Source organism: Musa acuminata, chromosome BXJ2-9 (assembly GCF_036884655.1).
Source record: "Musa acuminata AAA Group cultivar baxijiao chromosome BXJ2-9, Cavendish_Baxijiao_AAA, whole genome shotgun sequence".
NCBI classification, from domain to species: Eukaryota; Viridiplantae; Streptophyta; class Magnoliopsida; order Zingiberales; family Musaceae; genus Musa; species Musa acuminata.
The window spans coordinates 39,538,788-39,562,453 of NC_088346.1; the positions used below are offsets into that span (position 1 = coordinate 39,538,788).

The following is a 23,666-nucleotide window of genomic DNA, read 5'->3' on the forward strand; positions in this document are numbered from 1 at the left end:
TGAGAACTCTTTCTCTCTCAATCCGAATGACCCTAACCAAGGATTTTTCTAAGAAAAAACACATGGGATATTCCTCTTATGACATTGAGAGTGGATAATCCTCTATCAACACTCAATAGTCCTCGTAAGGTTGGCTACCACTCTCGATGACCGGTTGTGCTAGATCTGAAACTACCAGACTTATGAATCTAGTATTAAAGAGTGAAGTGTTCATATAGGACATTCTTGGTGTCTCAAGTCTAAGGACCAGATACACCACTAGGACTACGAAATCGCTATATGATAATAAGGCATCATGAACCATCCAGCATTCCGTAAGCGGATCAATTAGTGAACTCATTGTCCAATGATCACTTGTAATGTATCCCTAATGTCCTCACACAAGTAGTTATGAGACCAATTACATTCATCGTATGGATGGGTATATAGCATATCGGTATATCCGATTATCTCGATGTCCCTCTCAAGTAACTTATGATCCGGATTATTTAGGATCTATATTGAAAGGCAAATTGGTCTTATTATCATGATCTCATCACGATCCGATTCTCATTGCATAGGTCCATGGACATCACAGTATATTCAAGCAACATATATAATAAAGTGATAAAATACCAAAATATAATAAGAAAAAAAATTGTGTGTCAAGTCACACATGTCATCACTCACATGATTGGCTTGTAGGGCACCTATGACTAGCAATGGAACCGTCAACAGTTAATATTGTTAGGTGGTGGTACCACTAAAGCCTAGTCTCTGAGGCTCTGTTAAGTGGTAGTACCACAAGATTGGAAGGTAGTACTACCCATTGTCAGAGTACTTGGTAGTGGTACTACCAGTATCTTGAAAATCTGAAAGAGACACTTTTTGGCTCAAATTCTAAAACTTTTAGAGCCTATAAATACCTCACTCCTTTATGCATGAAAGGGAAAAAAAAAGAGCAGAAAAGTGTAAAAAAATCTTTAAATGTTGGGGGTGTAAAAGTGTTGTAAAAGTGCTAAAGGTCCTCCTCTTTCTTCAGCTTTATAATCATTAGAAAAGAGATGTGAGGCTTATAAGGGTTATCTCCTGAACCCATAAAAATGAAAAAAGCTTTATAAGAAGGTGGCTAGTCTTTGCCTATTAAAGGAAGACCATTAGTGGATGTTGGTAACCTCGATGGAGGAGGAATCGGAAGTGGAAGTAGGTCACAATGACCGAACCACTATAAATCCAGTATGTTCTTTCCTTACTACTTTCTTTCATTACTTATCTGCATTCTATGCTTTATATATACTCTAAGTCATTACTTTCATTACTTTCCGATATGGGCTTTGATGAAATGACTTTGTCGAACGAAACTTTTCAAATCCGTAACTTTTATTGCTGCACTAATTTACCCCACCCCTCCCCTCCCCTTCTTAGTGTTGTATTAATCCTAACATAATATTTTGACTAAAAGACTTATAGGGGTATGGTAGGTAATTTATTATACCTCACAGCAACTAGACCTGATATTATATTTAGTATTGGAGTATGTACTAGATTTTAATCTAATCCCAAACAATCTTACTTAAAAGCTATTTAAAGGATTTTTAGATACGGAACTCCTAATCTAGGATTATGGTATCCAAAATTCAAAAACTTTTAGTTACTTGTTTTTACCGATGTTGATTCTCTAATTGTCAAATAGATAGAAAAAGCATATCTAGAACATGTTAACTCTTAGGTCATACACTTGTCTCTTGATCTTCCAAGAAACAAAACTCGATTGCACTATCTATAACCGAAGTTGAGTATATAGTAGCAGGTGCATGTTGTGCACAATTTATATGGATGAAAAATACTTTAGAAGATTATAGAATTTATTTGAAAAATATCCCTATAAAATGTAATAATAGTAGTACAATATATTTAACCAAGAATATCATTCAACACTCTATAACTAAATATATTGATATGAGGCATCATTTTATTCGAGATCATGTTAATAATCATGACATATCTTTAGAAATTATTGATACAAAGCATCAATTAGCATATATTTTTACAAAACCATTGAACAAGGAATAATTTGATTTTATTAGAAGAGAATTAGGCATGTTAAATCTTCCAAATGTATGAATTCCTCTATACATTTTTTGGATTTCTCGATTTTTCATAACTTTGAGTTTTCTTTTTAAATCAAGATCATTTTCTTCATTCATTCTTCTTGTAATTCACTAAAGAAGATATTTTATTCATGGATTTTTGCTATACTTGATCTTTTATATGATAATCATTTCCTATGAATCCTTCTTCCTTCTATTTACAAGAAAAGGGATTTGATTCATGAATTTTTAGTATGCACATTTTGATTTTTTATCATGAATCCTTTCTCTATGCAAAAGTAGAAGCTCGATTCAATGAAACAAATGTTTTCATTGATTTAATTTAGTTCATGGATTTGACATGGTTCAAATCCGTTCATGGATTTTGTTCTTATAACTTGATTTTTCTCATGATGAATGAATTTCTCCTTTACTCTTCTTCCTTTTCTTTTTATTCTTATGACAGAAGGAAGAAAGAAACTTGCACCAAAAAATACTTAGCACATCTAAAGCAATAAAGCTAGCTTACCTATTTTAAAAAGCAAAAGTAATTATCATGCAAAGTTTTTACTTAACTTCTCATTTCACAAATTTGCTAGATTGGATAAATTAGTGAAAAACTTATTTGAATAGTTTAAAATACTTGTATTATTGAATAATTTTCTTTATTGTTGATGACAAAGGGGGAGAAATGATGAATGTTTGGTATCATGAAATGATGAATGGTATCATGATCAAAATATTGATTTAATGCATAAAGTGATAAATACTTAAAATTTTAATGTCTTAGCATCATGTATGTATGTCCAAAATGATGTTAATTTTGGTATCATGAATACTTTAGTATCATGTATGTTATACCAAAAGTGATGTTAATTTATTTTTGGTATCATGCATAAAGTAAGGATGAAATGTAATGTTTTAAAATTGTGCATATTTTAATTTGAAACTATAATGATACATAACATATAAAATTTTGATATAATATATTGCATTCGATCGTAGAGATCGAAATTATTTCACTTGAATTCAAAGGTCATGATTCCTTTTGAATTCAAGTTTGCTTTATCCCAATATAGCATATAGATAGGGGGAGTTAAGGTTAACTCCATCATCAATTAGTTATCTTCATAAAAAAAGGGGGAGATTGTTAAATCTCGGATTTTGATAATGAAATCAATTGATAAATTAATGATCTAATCCATATGTTGAAATAAGTGATGTAGGACTAACTACATGAAAAAAGATAAATCAATTATGGAAGAATCGTGTGTTGCGTCGGAGTCATGATCGGGCATCGGGTTAGAAGAATCCGAGTATGCACCGAGAATGGATGTTGTAGGAGTCAATATGCTGGAGGATCGCATGATGCGCCGAATATCTAAATGATATGCTGGAAGTTCATCGAAAGCTCATCAAGAGTTCACTAGAAGTGCGCTAGAAGTTTTGCCTGGAGTTCGACTGAACAATTGACGTGTCGGATAACTAGATTGCTTGATTGTAATTGTTTTGGTCTTAATTGATGTAGTTAGGTCTTAATTTGAGTTAGGTCCGGGAGAAATCCTACTAACTCAGTTAGGGGCCAACTAGGCTAAAATTAAGACTGAATTAGGCCTATTATTTGGCTCATTCAATGACCCAAAGCCATGTCAAGTGGTGGCACTGTCGAAGTTAGCGATGGTACTATCGAAGCTAGTGGTGGAATCGCTTGAGGCTCAGCCTCCTAAGTGGTATGGGTGATGGTACCGCCTAGATTGATCGATGGCACCACAAACAGTTAATGCTATCAGGAGGTGGTACTGTTTTATCAAGCAATTATGCTACCTTGTCAGGTAGTAGTATTGCCAAAGCCTAGTCTTTAAGGCTCTATCAGGTGGTGGTACCACCCAATGTCAGTTTGTAGGCGATAGTATCGCCCAATAATAACGGTGGTACTGCCAATACCCTAGAAATCCAAGATGAGATACTTTTTTACTCTAATTTTGAAGTCATTGGGACCTATAAATACCTCACTCTTTTCTACATAAAAGTATAACAAAGTGTGAACAAAAATATTAAAGTATTAGGGTATAAAAGTGTTATAAAAGTACTAAGAGTCCTCCTCCCTTTCGAAGTCTTATAATCATTAAGTGAGATGTGAGGCTTATAAGGGTTGTCTCCTAAACCTGTGAAAATGAGAAAGTATTGTAAGAGGGTGGTTGGTCTTCACCCATTAAAGAAAGACCATTATTAGACGTTAGTGACCTCAACGGAAAAGGAATCAGAAGTGGATGTAGATCACAATGATCGAACCATTATAAATCTAATGTGTTATTTCCTTACTGCTTACTTTCATTACTTAGCTGCACTCTGTATTGTAAATTTACTTCAAGTCGACATCTTCTTGATACGATTTTTTCGTTATATTTTTATCAACTCAGAAAGATTTGGAATCGCAATCGTCATTTTTATCGCTGTACAAATTCACCCTCCCCCCCCCCCTTAGTGTCGTATTGATTCTTATAAAATAGTATTGTTACTTTTGGGTATATAACTCTAAATTACAAGGATTTTAATATAATTTTATAAATTATTAATCTAGATCACTTTGGCAACTATAGGACTAATACAATAATATAAAATATAGTTTAAAATATCCTATAAATGATAAAAAAAATTTATTATAAATTATATCCTATAAGGCTACCATCCCAACACCCTTTGGTAGCTATAGATTAGATAAAACTTATATATATAATTTATAAATAATATTCATCAAATTATTTCAATTTAATTTATATAGAGATAGTTCAATAATAAAATAATAATCATAATAATTATTGAATATTGATCAACAAAAAGAAAAACTTATATGATAACTATAATCATGATAAAATATAAACCATACCTTTATATTAAAAATAAATATTATTTCATAATTTTATATATATACATATGAATAACCAAATAAATATCTAAGAATAATAATTGATTTTTTATTTATTGTATGCAAAATATAATCAATAAGTCATATGAGAAAAATTAAAAAATCATAATTTATATTTTTTTTAATTTCATTTGAAACCCTTACACCAATAAATCTTATTTAATTAGGCAAACCTAGAATTAGGCTAAACATCAACCCAATTAAGTCAAGAATTAAAATTGATCAATATGAAAATTGATCAAAATTTTATTTTTTCTAAATTTGATTAAAACTTGATTAATTAAATCAAAATCTAGTAAATAGTCTAATATAGACATTATCAAGTCCAATCAAAATATTTAATTAATTAATTTTATAATTGAGGGCATAAATAAAAAAAATTAAATTTTAAAAGGGTAAAATTATAATTTGACATAGGATATATAATGATAATTTATAATTTTCAAAGGGCATAAAGAAAAATTAAAATTTAAGGACACATATTTCTCTTATTTTTTAGGATAAAACTATCGTTTTAGTCAAAAGAAAAACCTAACCTCCCTTTCTATATGCGATCGTCGTTGTGCGTGGCCATCACCTCCGCGTGGCGATGTAACTAGCATTCGCAGCTATTGCATGAGATGCAATCACCGCACATAGTGGTGCTGCATAGACATTGGCTATAATTGGACGAGCGATCACCAAAGGCCATCACCCTTAATAATATATCATCAACAATAAGCTATCAACAATGGACTATCGATAAAACATGAGGAACCTTACATCGCTCATAAGCAAGCGATAAAATGGATTGGATAGAAAAGCATACTAGCAATATTGATGATTCATTCATGCGATGTAAATAAAAACTAATTAACACCTCTTCGTGAGTGAAATGTACTAACAAATAGATCTAAATTATTTGATTTCAAAATTATTGCTTTGATATCAATTGTAAACATAAAAATCATAAGCTATTATTTTATAAAAAACTTTAATACCGAAATCTAAAATCAAATAACAATAGATTTCTAAATTTACGATACGTACCTTTCGATACTAAAATATTTTCTCTGATCTACTAGCATACCATCGTCGGATCCGAGATCTGTAATGATATCGACCTATAAGGAGAATTAGATTCGTCTTCTCCTTTTTTCTTATCTTTTACAAGACCATTATGAACATTAAATTTAGGAATAAAGAGATACAAGAGAATATTTATAATATCTTGATAACTAATTCACATGATTAAAGAGAGACGAGAGAAGATTTATAATTTCTTAATAATATCATGCAATCCATTTATCTATATATCCGCATAAGTAATCATTATGTATATAATTCTTACGAGGTCTTATCTATTTATAGGTGAAAATAGATATTCTATGATAAGTAATTAGAAAAATCCCTCTCAATCAAGGTTATCTTTTGATGAATTATTTTATAATTATATTTTCTATCAATTGATCGGTAACTATAATCAAAATCTAATCATATCCATTACATATTTTACATAATTACCGTCACCCCCATCGGCTCTGTCCACACGATGCACACTGGCACATCTCACTAGCCTGTGTGCACCACCACCTTCTTTCCCTGTATGTAGCTAACTCAAGCTGCCAAACTCGTCTCCCTGTTCAGTCTCAAAATAAGAGAGAGAGAGAGAGAGAGAGAGAGAGAGAGAGAGAGCGAAAGGAAGAATAGAAGAAAGTCAACTTCTCTAACTAGCCTGTATCCAGTTCTCTCTCTAACTAGAGCAGACTGTGTATCTTGTGGTTCACATGATAAGGGAAGAAGAGAAGGAAGTCACTCTAAGTGAGTCTTGCAGAGCTAGAGATAGAGATAGAGGCCAAACTCATCTGTCTCCCAAAACGAGAGAGTTAGAGAGAGAGATCGATAGAGAGAGAGAGAGAGAGAGAGAGAGAGAGAGAGAGAAAGAGAGCAGTGGTAATGGAAGAAGAAGAGAAGGAATTCCTTGATGCCCCCCTAACTAGCAAGTATCCAGGTTCTCCCTCAACCAGAGCAGACTATATGTAGATTTATTATGGCTCAAATGAGGAAAGAAGAGAAGGAAATCATTGTACCCGAGTCTTGTATAGCTGCTGCTGCTGTTCGAAGCCCAAACTGCCTCATTAAACTCTCTTCCTTGTCGCGGTTCGGCTTTGCAGTTATGCGTCTCGTTATAACTTAGAAGATCCAAATGATGCACAGTCCTGATTGGATCAGGACGAGTGGAGACGGAACGCGTCGACATCACAGTGGTTTAGAGATGCCTCGCACTTCGTTGGATCAGGAATTCTTCTCTCACACCATGTTGGAGATGTGGACATGAGAAGGCTTTTAGTAGCTAATGAATCACTATATCACACACAACAATGCAAATGTTGACGTAATGGTAACATGATACATAAAATCAAATGTCACTCTGCAGAACATCACATCATTCTACTTTATAAGAGTACAAACTAGTAATCCATTTACAACCTCAATTTTATTTGTCAAAGTTGCAGCTCAATACAAATTGTAGAATACAAAAGGAGAATAACATATACAGGAACAACACTACAACACTTAAAAACCTTCTCTCCGCCACCATAATGTTACACAAGGACAATATTTCAAATAATATATTCTTACAGAAACTTTATTGTGTTGGTGGATTTGAGATAACTTTCAAGAACTGAAACTAGCTACATGGTGAGTGTATCAGGAAGAGCAGTATAAGCTCCTAGAATCTTGCCACCGACATCAGGGAAACACTCCTGGTTGGGCAGGGGCCCGACCTTGCCATCAGCTTCCACCTTGACAGGGTATTTCAGTAGGTGACCTGTCAGTGGTGTTATTTCCTCTGCAGTGTATCTCGACCAGTTCTCTTCAGCTATCTTGTTCACAAACTTTACACACTCCAAACTGTTGGGTTCCTTGAAACGGTCATCTATCATACCGAGATGTTCTGCCCACAATGACATCCTATATCCATATACCTGGAGCAATTCAAATTTTGTTAATATGTATTGCGCTTGGTATAATATGCAGTATCAAAGTTCTCTTTGAAAAAAGTAAACTATGATGGTACTTCAGTACCACCTTGCAAATGCAACAAGTGCTACAACAAGAACTAAAAGCAGGAACAGATGTGTAAGTAATAGAAAACTTTTGTCTGGTTTTGTACTAATACAATTACCACAAAAGCACCAAAGCTTTCCATCTGGCTAACCAATCAGCTGCTTTAGATTGCCAATTAAGGAAAGCATCTTGAGTCCCATTCATCAGCAAGTTAGTCTATTGAGAGATCCATTTTTTCAGTTACACTTTTAATTGATCTTGCGTAGAGTGACTTGGTTCCACCAACACCTGGTTTAGTCCACCTGGAAGGGCGACTAAAATTGGATCACTTTGTATCAGCTATTCCCACAAACTAGCTAATGCATAATATGACTACCTCCAACATTCTCCATTTAAATTTCTATCACTGCATCAGCACCACATCTATCATAGGGTTTATCATTGGCAAGGAACTCTCTTTCAATCAGAAAAAAGTTAAGGTCCATCACATATCATGAAATTTTTCAGATGCTGTAGGAAAACGATACAAACTTTTAACTTTTTCCATATTTTTCATTCAACATCAAGTTATTTGTTATAATTTTGATTTTTATGTATTCAACTATCAGAGGGTACTTGATGTTGAGTTTCTTGTCACTGGAATATTGATATGAATTGAATTGATTTTGAGGATTTACTATGACGGGATTTTATTGTAATTTGGTATTTTATTGTAAAATAAAGAATACTTACATGTACCTGTTCAAGCACATCATCACCTATCCTCTAGCCATCAACACGTGTTATTTAAACCTTTAACCACCTATAGGATCGGAAATGCCAAAGCTTTACTTGTTCCAGCAGTCTCTTCACAAGCTTTCTTCTGTGATTTGACACAGCAAAATCCCTAATTTCCAAAACAAATTATCTCTTGCTTTTTTGAAGGTAAACATGTCTAGCATTGTGCAGTTTTTTATGTACTTTGGGTGGTCTTCAAGGAAAAAACAAAACAAAATAGAAACAACTCAAATGAAGTCACACAAAAGTGGAACCATAGTTAATTAGCTACATCCATGTTGTAGTCATATTGTCCAACACATTCTTTGACAATACAATCTTTTCCTGTTTCATTCTTCCACTCAACACATGCATTCTTTGTTTTCTTGCACTTTGCAAGTTAGAAAGCTTTCCTAAACTAGAGTCTCGTTGGGACAAACACCACTGTACAGGAGACTTGTCTTTAATATTCTAAGTTGATCTACCAATTCACTCATAGAGGTCCTTGTCAGATGTCACTATGCCAATCAGCAGGCCTGTGAGATAGCATGGAAAAGCATGATTTAATGTGTTTCTAAAATGATTAACTGTATATCACAACAATTCTCAATTAATGATCCAAATAATCTTGAAGTCCCAGACATGGGACTCAAGGTTTCATCTCATGGATAATTTGATAATTGGACCAGATGCCTGTAGTTCCCAAACAATATGGTATTTCTCAATAATTTTTTCTTCATATGGTGGAAAGGCACAAAGCTTATCATTTTTACAGTAGCATGATAAGTTACTCAATATATGTTTAAACTCAAACTTCTTTGAACGATGCCTCAAGTTAGCAGTAGAAAGAAGTTTAATCAGCAATGAACTATAACATAACTGCACAGTGTTCTATAAGGGTAGTTAGAAAGGAATACCAAGTTTCACATGATGAAGAATACATACAGACTCATATATTTTATGATAGTGATACTAAAATCTTTCATATATTTATTATACATATTCAATGTATAAGAAATGTTTGGAGATGGTTAAATAAAGTTTAGATTTAGAATTATAAAGTGATACAGAAGGATGAAACATAAAAGATGATAAATGGCAATGACCTGGCCATGTGGATGTCTTTTTCTCTTAGTCCATGTATGATGAGGCTGATAGGCTCCCATGGCTATCTCAGTATCTCTTGAACCAGCCAAAGATCTTTGGTTGATATTGGCTGAACCAATTATAACATACTCATCATCTACAATCATCCCTTTTGCATGGACATAGATCATAAACCGCCGAAACTTTTGTGACAATTCCTGAGTTCATTCAAGATGGAATACTTAGATATTAAATGTGAAGCATGGTACAAAAGCACTTGGTTATTTTCTAAAAGTAATCTCTATAGAGTATGACAACCTAGATACTCATTTCCTTTGAGTTAAACCTCTATGATATGTAAGTCTCTACAAAGATAATATTAAGCAAGGAACATTAGAGAATAAAATAGAAGTAGCCTTGTCGCAATGTGAAGATCATAATGCCAATTGTAAACTTCAGACGTAACAATTTTGAGACAATCCATAAGATACAGAGGATTTATTGGAAACAGTGTGATCTCACATGTCAAAATCAGCATCAACAAGACAAATATGGAGCTAAAATACAAAAAAGTCACCAGCTATAAATATTCAGCTTTCAAATTACATCCAATGTTTGACGCAAGGTAGGCAATACCGAATGATACCGCTCGGTATAGGCGGTACATACCGGTCCGACGGGATACCGGTATGTAAACTGCCCGCAACCGGACAGAACGTTTAAAAACGCCCCGTATCGGACAATACAGGGCAATATTGAGTGGTAACGGTCAAAATTTCGACCGTTACCGCCCGGCACAACTCGACAACGGTCGACATTGATTGTTACCGTATTGTAACAGTGCTACAATGCTCCAACGGTCAATTCCCGCATTGTAACAGTGCTACAGTGCTCCAACGATCAATTTGACCGTTGGAGCCCCTACTTATAGTATATAAACTCTTTTTCTTCTCTATTTCACTCCTAAGCTCTTTTTTCTCTCCTAAACTCTATAAAACAACGATTTATAAATTCAGTCGAGGTTAATTTGGGAAGATTAAGAGGAAGAACTTTCAAATCAAGAGGTATGTATTCTCTTTCTTTAATTAAAGAGTAATTAAGATCTTTAATATTATGATTAGTGTGTTTCATGCATATTAAATATTGAAAAATATTTATGATGTTGTGATTAGCTATTTTAATGATGATTTAATCAAAATTTATTCGATTTTATGCCAATTCAATGTGTTTAATACCTATTAGGGTGTTTGCCATGTTTATAGTATTGAAAGAGAAGTAATTAGTGAAAATTTAACTATGTTAATCATGTAATTAGTGTATCTAATGATGATTTTATTATAATTTGAATCATATTAGATCAAAATTACATATTTAATGTTTCTTTTATGTGTTTGACATATATATAATAGTAAAATAGGTTTAATTAGGTTTTAATAAAGTTATTTAATGCTGTGATTAGTCATTTTAATGATAATTTAATCAAAATTTATTCGATTTTATGTCAATTCAATGTGTTTAATACCTATTAGGGTGTTTGCCATTTTTATAGTGTTGAAAGAGAAGTAAGTAGTGGAAAATTAACTATGTTAATCATGTAATTAGTGTATCTAACGATGATTTTATCATAATTTGAATCATATTGGATCAAAATTATATATTTAATGTTTCTTTTATGTGTTTGACATATATATGATGGAACAAGACTTCCTCGAAGCCCGAAAAATATATGTGATACTATTTTTATCTAATTTACATTGATTTTGCTAAACTTATATTATTACTATATTTATTTCTAACTTAAAAACACTATCCTAACTTTTTTTTTATTTTCAGGTATTTTCGGAGGGTTTTACACCCTAATTTAGGTGTACCGCTCTGTACGCCAAGGCGTACTGCTCGGTACACTATACCATACCATACCGAGCCAGCGTCGAAATGCCAGTAGGTACGGTATTGCAGACCTTGGTTTGACGTACCACCCGAAATGGTACGAAATGGGCATACATATCGGTCCGTTAGCTGACCTGTATGAGGATGATGTATCAACCAAAACAATCGAAACTTATGTTGTATCAATTGATATGGGTTGGTACAATCGAAATTTCACCAATACCGATAAGTACGGGTGATGTATCGATAAGTACAGGTGATGTATCAGCCAACACAGTCGAAATTTATGTTGTATCAACTGATATGGGTTGGTAGTTGGTACAATCGAAATTTCACCAATACCGATCCAAATTGGGTCAAGTTTGACCCCAACGATCAAATTGACCATTGGGGCCTCATTTGGAGCTTTAAATCCTCCCCTCTCCCCCTATTTCACTCACTTACACTCACTCATTGACACTCTCATTCTCACTCTTTCTCACACTCTTGCTTGTGATTAAAGTTTCTAATCAACAATTAGTGGTAATCAAGCTATTAATTTGGATAAAAACAGACTGAAACTGAAGATCCAATGAAATTTCTCTCCAATTTAAAGGTATTTTGCTTCTTTGTATGTTTATTTATCATTTAATATAATTAGAGACGTATTAACACATATTTACAAAGATTAAACATGATTAAGGTCATTCTCTTGTGTTAGTTTTAATTAGATCGATTGTCTTATATTTAGACCCAAATTGGAAGTATTTAGGTTAATCACTATCTTATGCATTTATTTACACCTCATATACACTCTATTCTTAATTAAATAAAATAAAATTATCATAGGATTTTTCTATAAACTTTCAACCATTTTTCAGCCTTTTCTAGAAAACTGGTGCATACTAGCGTACTGACATTATGTACATCCCGTGGACCGACACCACCTGGGTATGATGATTCTTGATTACATCCACATCAAACATGTACAATACAGGACTTTGGTGTTTATTTTTTTCAAATGGCTCGTCATTTAATATGAAGTGAATCTGATAAAAATGTTTGAGGACTTCATAAATGAATAACGATATTTTTATTCATTTAAATGAATAACGATCTTTTTATTCATTTTAATCCCTTAAAATGATATTTCCAATGCATTTACGGAAATTAACGAATTTATGAACTAAATAATGATTACATCTATGTAATTGTAGGTTTCAGCATATTATGGAGCATGTTGATCACAACATTAGACAGTTTCCACATAACAGAAACAGGAAAGAGAAAAAAAGGAGGTGAACTAGAATGTTGTTCAATACTTCAATATTACTAATGAAGGGTTTACACTTTACACTATAAATATGAAGTTGTCATCGCTGAAAGAAAATTATTAACGATGAACTATGAAAGATAATTAATTAAACAATCATCCTACTAATGAATCAACTGCTAAGCCAGCCATAGAACAAAGATTTACTTCAAGAAAAAATAGCATCACAGTAACGATTGAAAATCAACAGAAATTACTACTTACATGCACAAATTACCTAATGATCTTTGGTTCTTACCCTTAAATAGCCAAGACTCTGTAAAACATGTTGTTGGTACTCATCTCATCTGGCAGCAGGAACTGGTGGAAGTTGTGATGTAAGAAATCAGTTTAAAATGTCAATTAAGTTTTGGTGTATTCATTCCAGACCAGTGCTCCGAAAATTAGGGAAGAGAGTCTTAATGAATATATAATATATAACTCCAGTTCAGCTCTAATATTCAGGAGGGATTCTGCCAAAATGATTTTAAATTGAAAAATGACCAAATAGTTCCATTATTGACTTAAAACAACTTAAATATAAAATATTTAAGTTCAATCTTTTTGCTCCCATCAAAAGGTCGTGTTGGCAGGAAAAGATAAAAACCAACAAAAACAGCTGGATTTGACCACCGCTAACTAGTGTAAGCCAACAAAAACAGAAGGTAACCCCTAACCTTTTATGGAAATAAATATGCCATATTAGAGAAGAATAATGATTCCCTATTAACCTAAAATTTCAAGAGCACTTTATTGGAATAAAGTATGTATTTATTTGTTTTTGCATTACCAAACTCTTTATTCATATGATGATCAGATGAGTGTTGGAGATATAATGAGATTTGTCACTATATTCAGAGCTATGAATAAATTTTGAGTCTTTAATTTGAAATATATTATATCTCAATCATATTTTTATGAACTACACTTCATTATTTTTGTTAATATTTTTACATACTTTTTTAATCTTTCACATGCTGATTTCATATATTTTTAAAAGTTAAATATCTTAGGAAATAAAAGCTAAAAGAATCGTTTTGCATTTAATAATTTTCTATTTTTTATCATTTGTTTGGCTTGATCTTCGACTAATTCCAATCCCAGCACCTTGATCTGGCAGTATAAAAATAAGCCACAATATATTGTCTCTAGTCAATCATAATGCTATTCTTGGGAACCAGTGATTTAAAAAGCGTTAGACGTCAAAAGACGCCAAGGTCCAAAAACGCCCGAGGCGCTAGGCGCTCGCCCAAGCAAAGCGAGGCACTAAAATATAAAAATATATAATATAATTAATAGATATAATTATTTAAAATTTTAAATAAAAATATTCTATTAAATTAAGAAAATATACGATACAAAATCAAAATGTCACATTAACAAAAAGTTTCAAAATTCAAAACAATAAAATTTTACATCAAAATAAAAATTAACAATATTAAAATCAAAATAATATATTATTAATCTATTAACAGTATTGAAAATTAATCATTTAAAAATTTAAATAAACTTAATATTAAGAGTATACTGTATACTGAGCCTGACGGAGAAACGAGGAAGCGGCGAGTGACGGCAGCGGGAAAGGGAAAGGGAGCGGGAGGCGCGAGCAGCGGGAGGGCTCGCGGGAGTCACGAGCAGCGGGAAGGCTCGCAGGAGGGCTCGCGGGAGGCGCGAGCAGCGGCAGCAGGAGCAGGAGTGACGAGCAGCAAGATCGGGAGCGACAGCGGCAGCGGGTTAGGGTTGGGTAAGGGTTATATCGGTTTAGTTGGTTCAATCGAACCAACTAACAACCGAACCAGACCTAAAATCCTGGTTCGGTCACTTGGTTTACCCAGGCGCTCGCCCGAAGCGCCCAGCGCCTGGGCTCGGGCGAGCGCCCGCCTGGGACATTAGCGAGGCGCTCGGGCCTCGCCTCGCCTCGCCCGAGCGCCTAGGCGAGCGCCCGAGCGCCTCTTTCAATCACTGTTGGGAACTAGAATAAATAGTTTTGAAATCATAAAAAGATCCCTTTCATCTATTGTTCTTGTTGTTTGACATTCAAATAGCATACTTAAAAAGTTGGGTAACTGTAAAATGTGGATATCTGACATATATTGTGCGTTTGGACGCCCATGTCCATGCAGCATTGGCTATTGCTTGCATAATACCAGTGAATAAAATATTCAAACTTGAGCAAAATTTGTACTGTTTCTACAATAATTGCACTTTTCTTATCGTTGCTAGTACTCATTTATGGATGCAGATGCATTATTATTACTTTCTTAAGAGGCTTTATCATTATCTCTAAACTAATTTATAAGTGTCTTCTTTTCACAACCGGTATGATAGTGGAATATGTCTTGCCAACAAAAAAGAATTATCTTTTATCTGTTCTGTTGATTGTCCAGTGAAGCATTGTAAAATACTTAAACAGATTTAAATTGCAACCATGTTTATGACTATATATTTTAAAAAGGCCCCAGTGGCTTTGATCATTTTTAGCTGAAACATCCCATGGTTTAGGTTAAGCTATAGCGAAATCCTCTTTGGTACATAGGAAACTAGATCTAACTTCTAATCACATCAATGAAAATTTTGAATTTGATGATAAATTTTCGCCCTGACCATACCAAATGATATTTACCGGTCAAGGACATGAACCAAAATATGTACCACTCCTTTCCAGGTGGTTTGTGGCCAGTTCATTGGTTACCAGGTATTAACTCTCCTGAATTGGTTTGATCCTTTCTTTTCCTGTTGATTTAGGGTTAAAGCAACCGCTGCTCCCTTCTTTCGATTTCTCTTGCACTCACCTCTCTCGTGCCACCTGCCACACACCGGCTCACCAAGTACTGCTCCTCTTCCTCGTCCGCCTCCTATTCCTCCTCTGCTTCTACTCCTCTTCTCCTTCTTCTTCTCCTCACCTCCTCCCCTTCTCCTTCTCCTCCTCCTCCACCTCTCCCTTTTTGGTGCATTATGTACCAGCACGGCAGCACACCACATGTCAGCATGCTGGTTCATACGGGACCCATAGTAGTCTGGTCGAGACCGGTATGGGTTTGATACCCAAGATTTTAAACTAAGCTCCAAGTATTTAAGGTAGTCATTAGGTGTCAGATGAGTGGAATGCCTATGTCAGCACTATGCCATCCGTGATGAAGGAATAAGGAAAAGAATCGAGGAAAATGGGGGCAAAAAAATTGTACAGGCAACGCAGAGAGGTGCATGCTAGTACCATGTCCTTGTCAGCAAACTCAGCATATGCATGGGCACACGGCTTGTATTGCACAAAATGCACAGTACATGCCGTGCCAACAAAGTACAGCCATGCAACCCATGCCACTGAATTTATCATACAATGTAAATGATTCATAGTATTCCATTTGATGACTGAAAGACAAGTAAAACAATTTCAAATTATGCCATAGATACTTTACCTCTGGGATTTTTTCCAAGGACTGATCATCTTGTTGCAAGTTATCTTTTGGTGCTTCTTCACGATTTCCAAGACAATAGAAATTAAGATAATCTTGTGGATGTGCATTTTCAAGGTTCATGAATTTAAGAGCCCGTGCCACAATTTCATACATCATCTGTATTGTCTGGCCCTGCAGGAATCATAAGTTTCAAAAGTTAAAAGATTGTGATAATATGATCAACATAGGAAGCCTCAGTTACATAGAAGCATAATGGGATCTAATGTTGTCAAGATCAAGTTGACAATGTAAGTGACATTCTTAATTATATTAGTTACTACCAATATGGCTTTTGGTATATTGGTTACCACTAAAATGATGGGAAAAGATCCATATAACCGATCCTAAATAGTTGGAACTTACAACTTTGTTGTTGTTGTTGTTGTTATATGGTGAATTCTGTCATTCTAGTCAATACAATATCAGTCTGACAAGATTCAATATAGATAGTGGTATCAGGGTTTAAACCTTGACCTGATCCACTTTGTAGTTTGTACCGCGGATGGAAGAGCATGGAAATGCAAATGGTTACTTTGATTACATGGCGTGGAGTATAGAGCCCTTGTCGAAGTAAACAATACACGAAATGGCATGCACTGATAGGCTGGAAGTCATCAGAAATACTTCCAACCAAAATGACACTCCTGTAATTCTATCTTTATCTTGATGGGGCCAAAAAATATTTATTTTTATTAATGTACTCATGGAACAGGTTAATTCAGTTTCATTTTATATGGCATCTTAAGAGCAATAGGTTGATCTCTGGTTGGGAACTGAAACAATTAGGGAAGAAAATTTTGTTTAGTTCCTGACATGGTCTCATGTTCCTTCAATGAAAGTATTCATCGCACAGATAAGAAACAAAGGAGAGTTAAAAGGAAATTTATTGACTAAAATATAAAACTGTTTTGTCGAGCAGACTACAATCTAAGCACAACCTGTGAAGCAAAAAAGAAACTTCAGATAAACCATAAGGCAAAAATCATCATACTCCAAAACATTATACATTCAGTTCATGGAACCATACTAGTTTATTATTTATGCATATTGTACAGAATTTATTAAGAACTATGTTGATTATAGTTGGTAAGTTAATTTTGCATAGATAAAATTACATCCACATTTTATTAAAGAGTATGATCTTTTCCGGTGTAGGAATAGCAACATAAGAATTATATACAATGATTTCCTTGGGAAACAAGCAATAGGATTGCATATCACAACATATTGTGTGGACATCAAAATGTTATTTTGAAAAGCATGTAACGATCCACAAAAACCAAGCAGCATAGTTTCATATTTCATCATATTATGGATTTCCAATCTAATAAAAATAGTGATAATACTAAAATTTTCTTATTGCATTAACTAAGAAAACGAAGAAGATTCTCAAACCCATTTGACAAAACCAATATAAATACACTGAAGATAATGGTCCACAAATATGTTTCATGTACTGTTTGCACCTCTAGAGAAGCAGATAGAAAAATGACTAGCTCCATAAACTTTTAAGGTACTCTGACTGAAGTTAATTAAAATTGACAAAACTTAAGAAGCAATAAAAGAATTTGTACATATGAAAAAAGAAAAGGATACACATAACAAGTGTAGTAAACAAGAAAACATGAGCAGTATCAAATGAAGAAAATAGAGTAAGATAAGTTACATTGATATAAGTAAAATATAAAGAACAGATAGAGAAGAAAGAAACATAACACAGATAATAGATCAGAAGTACAAGGAAAACCAAATCATACATTAAGCAAGAATAAGATGAGCTTAAAAAAGTAGCAAATGAGTGCAGGCCTTGATACATAGACTTTGAAGGAAACAATCTTATTTAGAGATAAGCTTATGTACATATAGACTTTGAAGGAAAAGGTTGATTGAAAATATAGACCAACTCTGTCACCCCAATTTAGTCCCACATCACATGTAGGAGGAGAATTGAATTAATTTATAGGGGTAGATGGATTTATCATCATAGTCTCAGCTAGTGATTCATGCTCATCAAAGTAAGAGGCCCATAATCACCTTCGATAAGGTTGTGACAATCTGAAAACCAAGAGAGAATAGGCGAACTAGAAAAGCAAATCTGAAAGGGCTATACTTTTTAAAAAAGAAGCGAATATTATAAACCAAACTCTTTACATGTCCTCCTCCCTCTCTCCATTCTTATAACTTCAAACAAATCATCTCCATGCTAAAAAACAATAGAAATAAAAGGGTGAACCGATGCACGAGGCTCATCCAGGGGGCTAATTACATATTATCCCCTGTAGTTAGACGTCCTTAGCATCCTAGTCCCTAGACTTCAAAAAATTTATATTTGAATCCTCATAGTTATGAAAGTGAAACATCTACGTTTATTTACCCTAACGTCATCAGTTTTACCAACAGAAATACGAAAATAATGGGCAAAAAAATAATTTCAACGTTCCAATTGATGGTGGTGGCTACTGTAGATGAGGAGAGTAGCGACGAGACATGAGGGCCGCTCTACATCACCGACCCTTTCGCCACTCGACAATTATGTCGACAACGACATAGATGCAGAGTGACGAAAGGGCCGCTCGACATCAGCGTCGAGGCCAATGTAGTTGTCGAGCGGCACTACTCTGTATTGTGCCACTCTGCATCTACGTCAGCGCCAACGCATTTGCCAAGCGGCCCTTTCACTGCTCTGCATCTGCGTCGACGTCAACGCAGTTGTCGAGCGATGAAAGCGTCACTCGGCATCTGTGTCGGTGGCCCTTTCGTTGCTCAGCAACTACATTGACGCCGACGCAAATGCAGAGCGACAAAAGGGCCACTCAACAATTGCGTCGATATCAACGCAGTTACCGAGCGATGAAAGGGCTACTCAGCATTTATGTCAGCGTCGATACAAATGCAAAGTAACGGGATGCAAAGCAATGTGATGCAGAGCAACGCTGCTCTGGATCTACGTCGACATTGACGTAGTTGCCAAGCGGTGCCGCTCTGCATTTGCATTAGCACCGACACAGATGTCGAGTTGTCACGAACAAAATTGTAAATGAAGTGTTTGATGTAATGCTCATATATGTCCGTGCCTTTTGATTTTGTTCATGCTTTGCACAACATGTAAAGAGCTGATCGTAGTGTCACGGACTTAGCCGGAATTGCCTAAGTCATGAGGCATTCTTGCGGCAAAGTCATGGACTTAGCTAAAGTTGCCTAAGTTGTGAAGCACCCTTGCACCAACTCCTCGGATTTAGCTTGAGATTGCCTAAGTCATGAGACGCCCTTGCGATATATGCATCCGCAAAGGGTCAGCCAAGTTGCAACCTCGTACAGATCTCGAAGGACCTATAAAACAAAAAGTTGATTAGATTGTAAACGAACGATGAGCAAGTCCCGACGTCTCGCGAAGTGGGAAGCTTTACAAGCAATTCCGCGAGCATCTTGAGTACAAGAGAAAAAAGAGAGGAAGAAGAAAACAAGGACTTTAGAAGGTAGAACGAACAGTTGCAAGTCCACAAACAACTGCTCACCGAGTGCCGAGTGCGAAGGCAAGTTCCCGTCAAGTTAACGTGCGAACTTGTGAAGATTGTTCAACGACCAACACTATACCGAAGCCCCATCCAGCCCCGTGCCACCCGGGGGGTTCCAGGGTGTTGAGATGGCTAATATTTTGCATGTTGTTGCAGTCTGCAGAAAATAGGCCATTGGCACGCGAAAATGGAGCCATTTTAGGGTAGTTTTGCCCGGTGTGGTGAGCGGTCACACTGTAGCGCTGCAACCTGTTCGAACATGCATTTTTACAAGCAAAAACACACAACCAAGGCAAAACATGCTGCCAAGCATCAGTACATGTATGCAAAAGCGACGAACGGTTTGTTGAACGAAGTTGTTGCGAGTGTGTGATGACCGTTTGTGACATTCTCCCCCACTTAAATTCACAACGCTTGTTAGTAGTTGTTGACGATTGCTTCTTCATGTCGTAGGGCATCTTCAAGCTCCCAACTAGCTTCGGTTCGGGGAAACTTTTGTCACTTCACCAAGTACTCAGTCTGCTCAGTTCCATTAGGTAGCTTTATCATGCGATCTGCTAAAAGGGTTTCAACTCGCTTCTCGTAGGAGGCTCTCGTGAGGGGTAACCGAGTTGGAACACTTCGAGAAGCATCTTGCGGATCTGAGTGGTAGGCTTTCAAGTTACTAGTGGGAAAAACATTGCGAATTTTGAGCCACGCCAGTAGCTGCAACTTGTAGGAGACGTTGCCCACCCTATTGATAATTGGGAAGGGCCCTTCATACTTACACATCAATCCTTTGTGTACTTTGTGTCTAAAGAATTGGAGTGATGCTGGTTGAAGCTTCACCAACATCAAATCGCTGACTTTGAACTCTTGCGATCGCCTTCCTAAGTCTGCCCACTTCTTTATCCTTTTGGCCGCCTTCTCCAAGTAAGCCCGCACAATATCTGCATTTCGGTGTCAATTTTTTGCAAAGTGATATGCTGACGAACTACTCCCAGTATACCCGATAGCCAAGGTATGAGGAGTCGACGGTTGTTGTCCTGTAATGATCTCAAATGGGCTCTTGTTGGACGCAGAGCTCCGCTGCAAGTTGTAAGAGAATTGGACACTCAATCTCGTTGGTTGGCACTAACGTAATGTCGAAAATATTGCTCAAGGAATGAGTATCCTTTCGATTTAACCATCTGTCTAGAGGTGGAGGCTTGTGGAGAAGTATAACTTAGACCTCAACAATTTGAATACCTCGGTCCAAAATCGTCCCAGGAACTGAGCGTCTCAATCATTGATGATATTGTGCGGGACTCCCCAATACTTCCTCTAACTCGTCTTCTCTTTTACAGGTCCTTAAGGGACCATAGGAGGTTTCGGGGATGCTGACCCTTGGCGGATGGACACGTAAGGGTGTCGCATGACTTAGGCAAAATTAACTAAGTTCGTGACAATGGTATCAGAGCGAGACATGCACACTTAAAAACACTTGGCATGCAAACGTACGGGGCCTATCGAGGTTGCGTTGAGGGCAGCCAGCACGCGCAACCGTTTGGAGGAAACGAGCATTAAGGTATAAGAAAGGAGTCGCTCAGAGGAGTGAGCATCCGAGATTGGCACTCGGAGGAATGGCCAACCCTTCATGCGAGAAGCACTACAAGGATAAGCGAGATAGGAAGAACATGTAGCGCACAAAGGTTAAGATAGCTGAGTTCAAGCTATGGCTCGATGTTGGCAACCAAACTTGATAGTGCTCAAGGCAAGCAGGGCACTTGGTAAAGGATAAGACCGTACAAAGTGGGATGGGTTGCTCAGCGATCGAAAGAGTTGTGCAAATCTCACAGACGCGAGGGGAATTGCTAAGTCGAAGAATTCGATACTCATGCAAAGGCTTGTATGCGAACGATGGATTATTCGTGGCCATCCCAAGGTGATCGAAACTCGACGCCATGGAGCATTGAAACTTTCTCTTCGACGTGGGAAGGATACGTCCATAGGAAGCTGAAGTGTGTAGCGACTTCAGCATGTTATTAGGCCTTGAGGGGTGCAAAAGGAGTTATATTGACGAAGTGTCACAATCTAGCAAGTGCATTTGCGAGGGCAGAATAATACATAGTTTGTTCAGCAAAGCGAAGTAGTCTAAGGGGATGGTGGTCTCCGAAACTATTAGAAGGAGGGATGCAAAGAGAGAAGTTGCTCCAACGGAATAAATATCTAGGAGGATAAGTCCTAATTCTCCAGAGGAAGAATCATGTGCAATGAACTGCACATGTTGAGGAGTACCTCAAGACAACAACTCCACAAAGCTCAACGGACCGAGCAAGCAACAAGGAGTTGTCGCATAATCTCGCAGGAGGTAATGCATCAATAGACGTATTGTGAGATCAAGCGGGGGAGCGACCCAAGGCAACACCAAATGAAGAAACACTTGGAGCCAATATGGAGATCGGACTCAACGAAGGGCTACCCTGTGGAATAATGGGCGCGAGGGCCACTATCAACTTAATGCAAATCGAGAAGCAGAGCAACTTAGGCATAACTTAGTGAAGTGCCCAAGCCGTATAAATAGAGTCGACATATAAGACAGAATATGGAGCGGAAGCACAAAGCTTTTCTTGGACAGAGGTCAAAGACATGAACTCTTGTAGAGGTAAGAGCAGGATCACACCATTCCATAGTGTCACGAATGATCGTTGTGCACCCGCAACAACTTCGTTCAATGAACCGTTTATCGTTTTTACATACTTATACAGATGCTTGGCAACATGTTTTGCCTTAGTTTTGTGTGTTTTTGCTTGTAAAAATGTAAGCTCGAACATGTTGCAGCACTACAATGCGACCGCTCACTGCGCCGGGCAAAACTATCCTAAAATGGCTCCATTTTCGCGTGCCACGGCCTGTTTTCTACAGACCGCAACTGCAAGCGAAACGTCAGCCATCTCAACACCTAGAACCCCCCGGGTTGCACCAGGAGAGATGGGGCTTTGGGGTAGCGTCGAGCATTAAACACTCTTCACAAGTTCGCACGTTAACTTAACGGGAACTTGCCTTCACGCCTGACACCTAGTGAACACTTCACTGCTTCCTTCCCTCTTAATGAGACGTTGGGACTTGTCTATCGCTCGTTTTCAAACTAATCAACTTGCTGTTTTACAAGTCCTTCAAGACCTGCATGAGGTTGCAACTAGACTGACCCTTTGCGGACGCATATATCGCAAGGATGCCTTATGACTTAGGCAATCCCAGCTAAGTCTGAGAAGTTGACGAAAGGGTGCTTCACAACTTAGGAAACTCCAGCTAAGTCTGTGATAATTGCCGTAAGGGTGCCTCACGACTTAGGCAATTCCAACTAAGTCTGTGACAATGGGTCTCCCATTCTAATGGAGCGAACTCATCCTGTATGGTGCCAAAGGCGAAGGGAGCTTCGAGGCACATGCATCTTATCTCGACAAAACATTTGACGAAGGAACTAAGGTGATTCAACTTGCGGAGGCGAATTTGAGGTCAGAAGGCCTTGGCACGGGACAAGAGGATGTGGAGGTGGGTACTTTTGAAGAATATGTTGCAATGTTGCCATTCAAGTTGCCGCGAAGGAAGCGGTGCACAGCGAAGATTGTGCTAGGGGGGTCAGAGGCCCAGAATCCAAACAATAAT

At 36.5% G+C, this 23,666-nt stretch overlaps 1 protein-coding gene across 3 annotated transcripts in view; it reads right to left on the reverse strand.

Moving 5' to 3' along the window:
* Positions 1-7,370: 7,370 nt before the first annotated feature.
* Positions 7,371-23,666, reverse strand: part of LOC135623420 (phospholipase D delta-like) — a 41,586-nt gene continuing 25,290 nt past the window's right edge. Inside the window, exons 8-10 of one of the 3 annotated variants that reach the window (XM_065126369.1) lie at positions 16,486-16,656; positions 9,909-10,106; positions 7,371-7,964 (exon numbers count right to left, since the gene is read on the reverse strand). In XM_065126369.1, coding sequence (XP_064982441.1) covers positions 7,671-7,964; positions 9,909-10,106; positions 16,486-16,656 — 663 coding nt within the window. In that variant the 3' untranslated portion in view covers positions 7,371-7,670. Of the gene's footprint in view, positions 7,965-9,908; positions 10,107-13,374; positions 13,543-16,485; positions 16,657-23,666 lie in introns of those variants that run through there. The other 2 variants (XM_065126370.1, XM_065126371.1) reach the window with 2 other exon arrangements.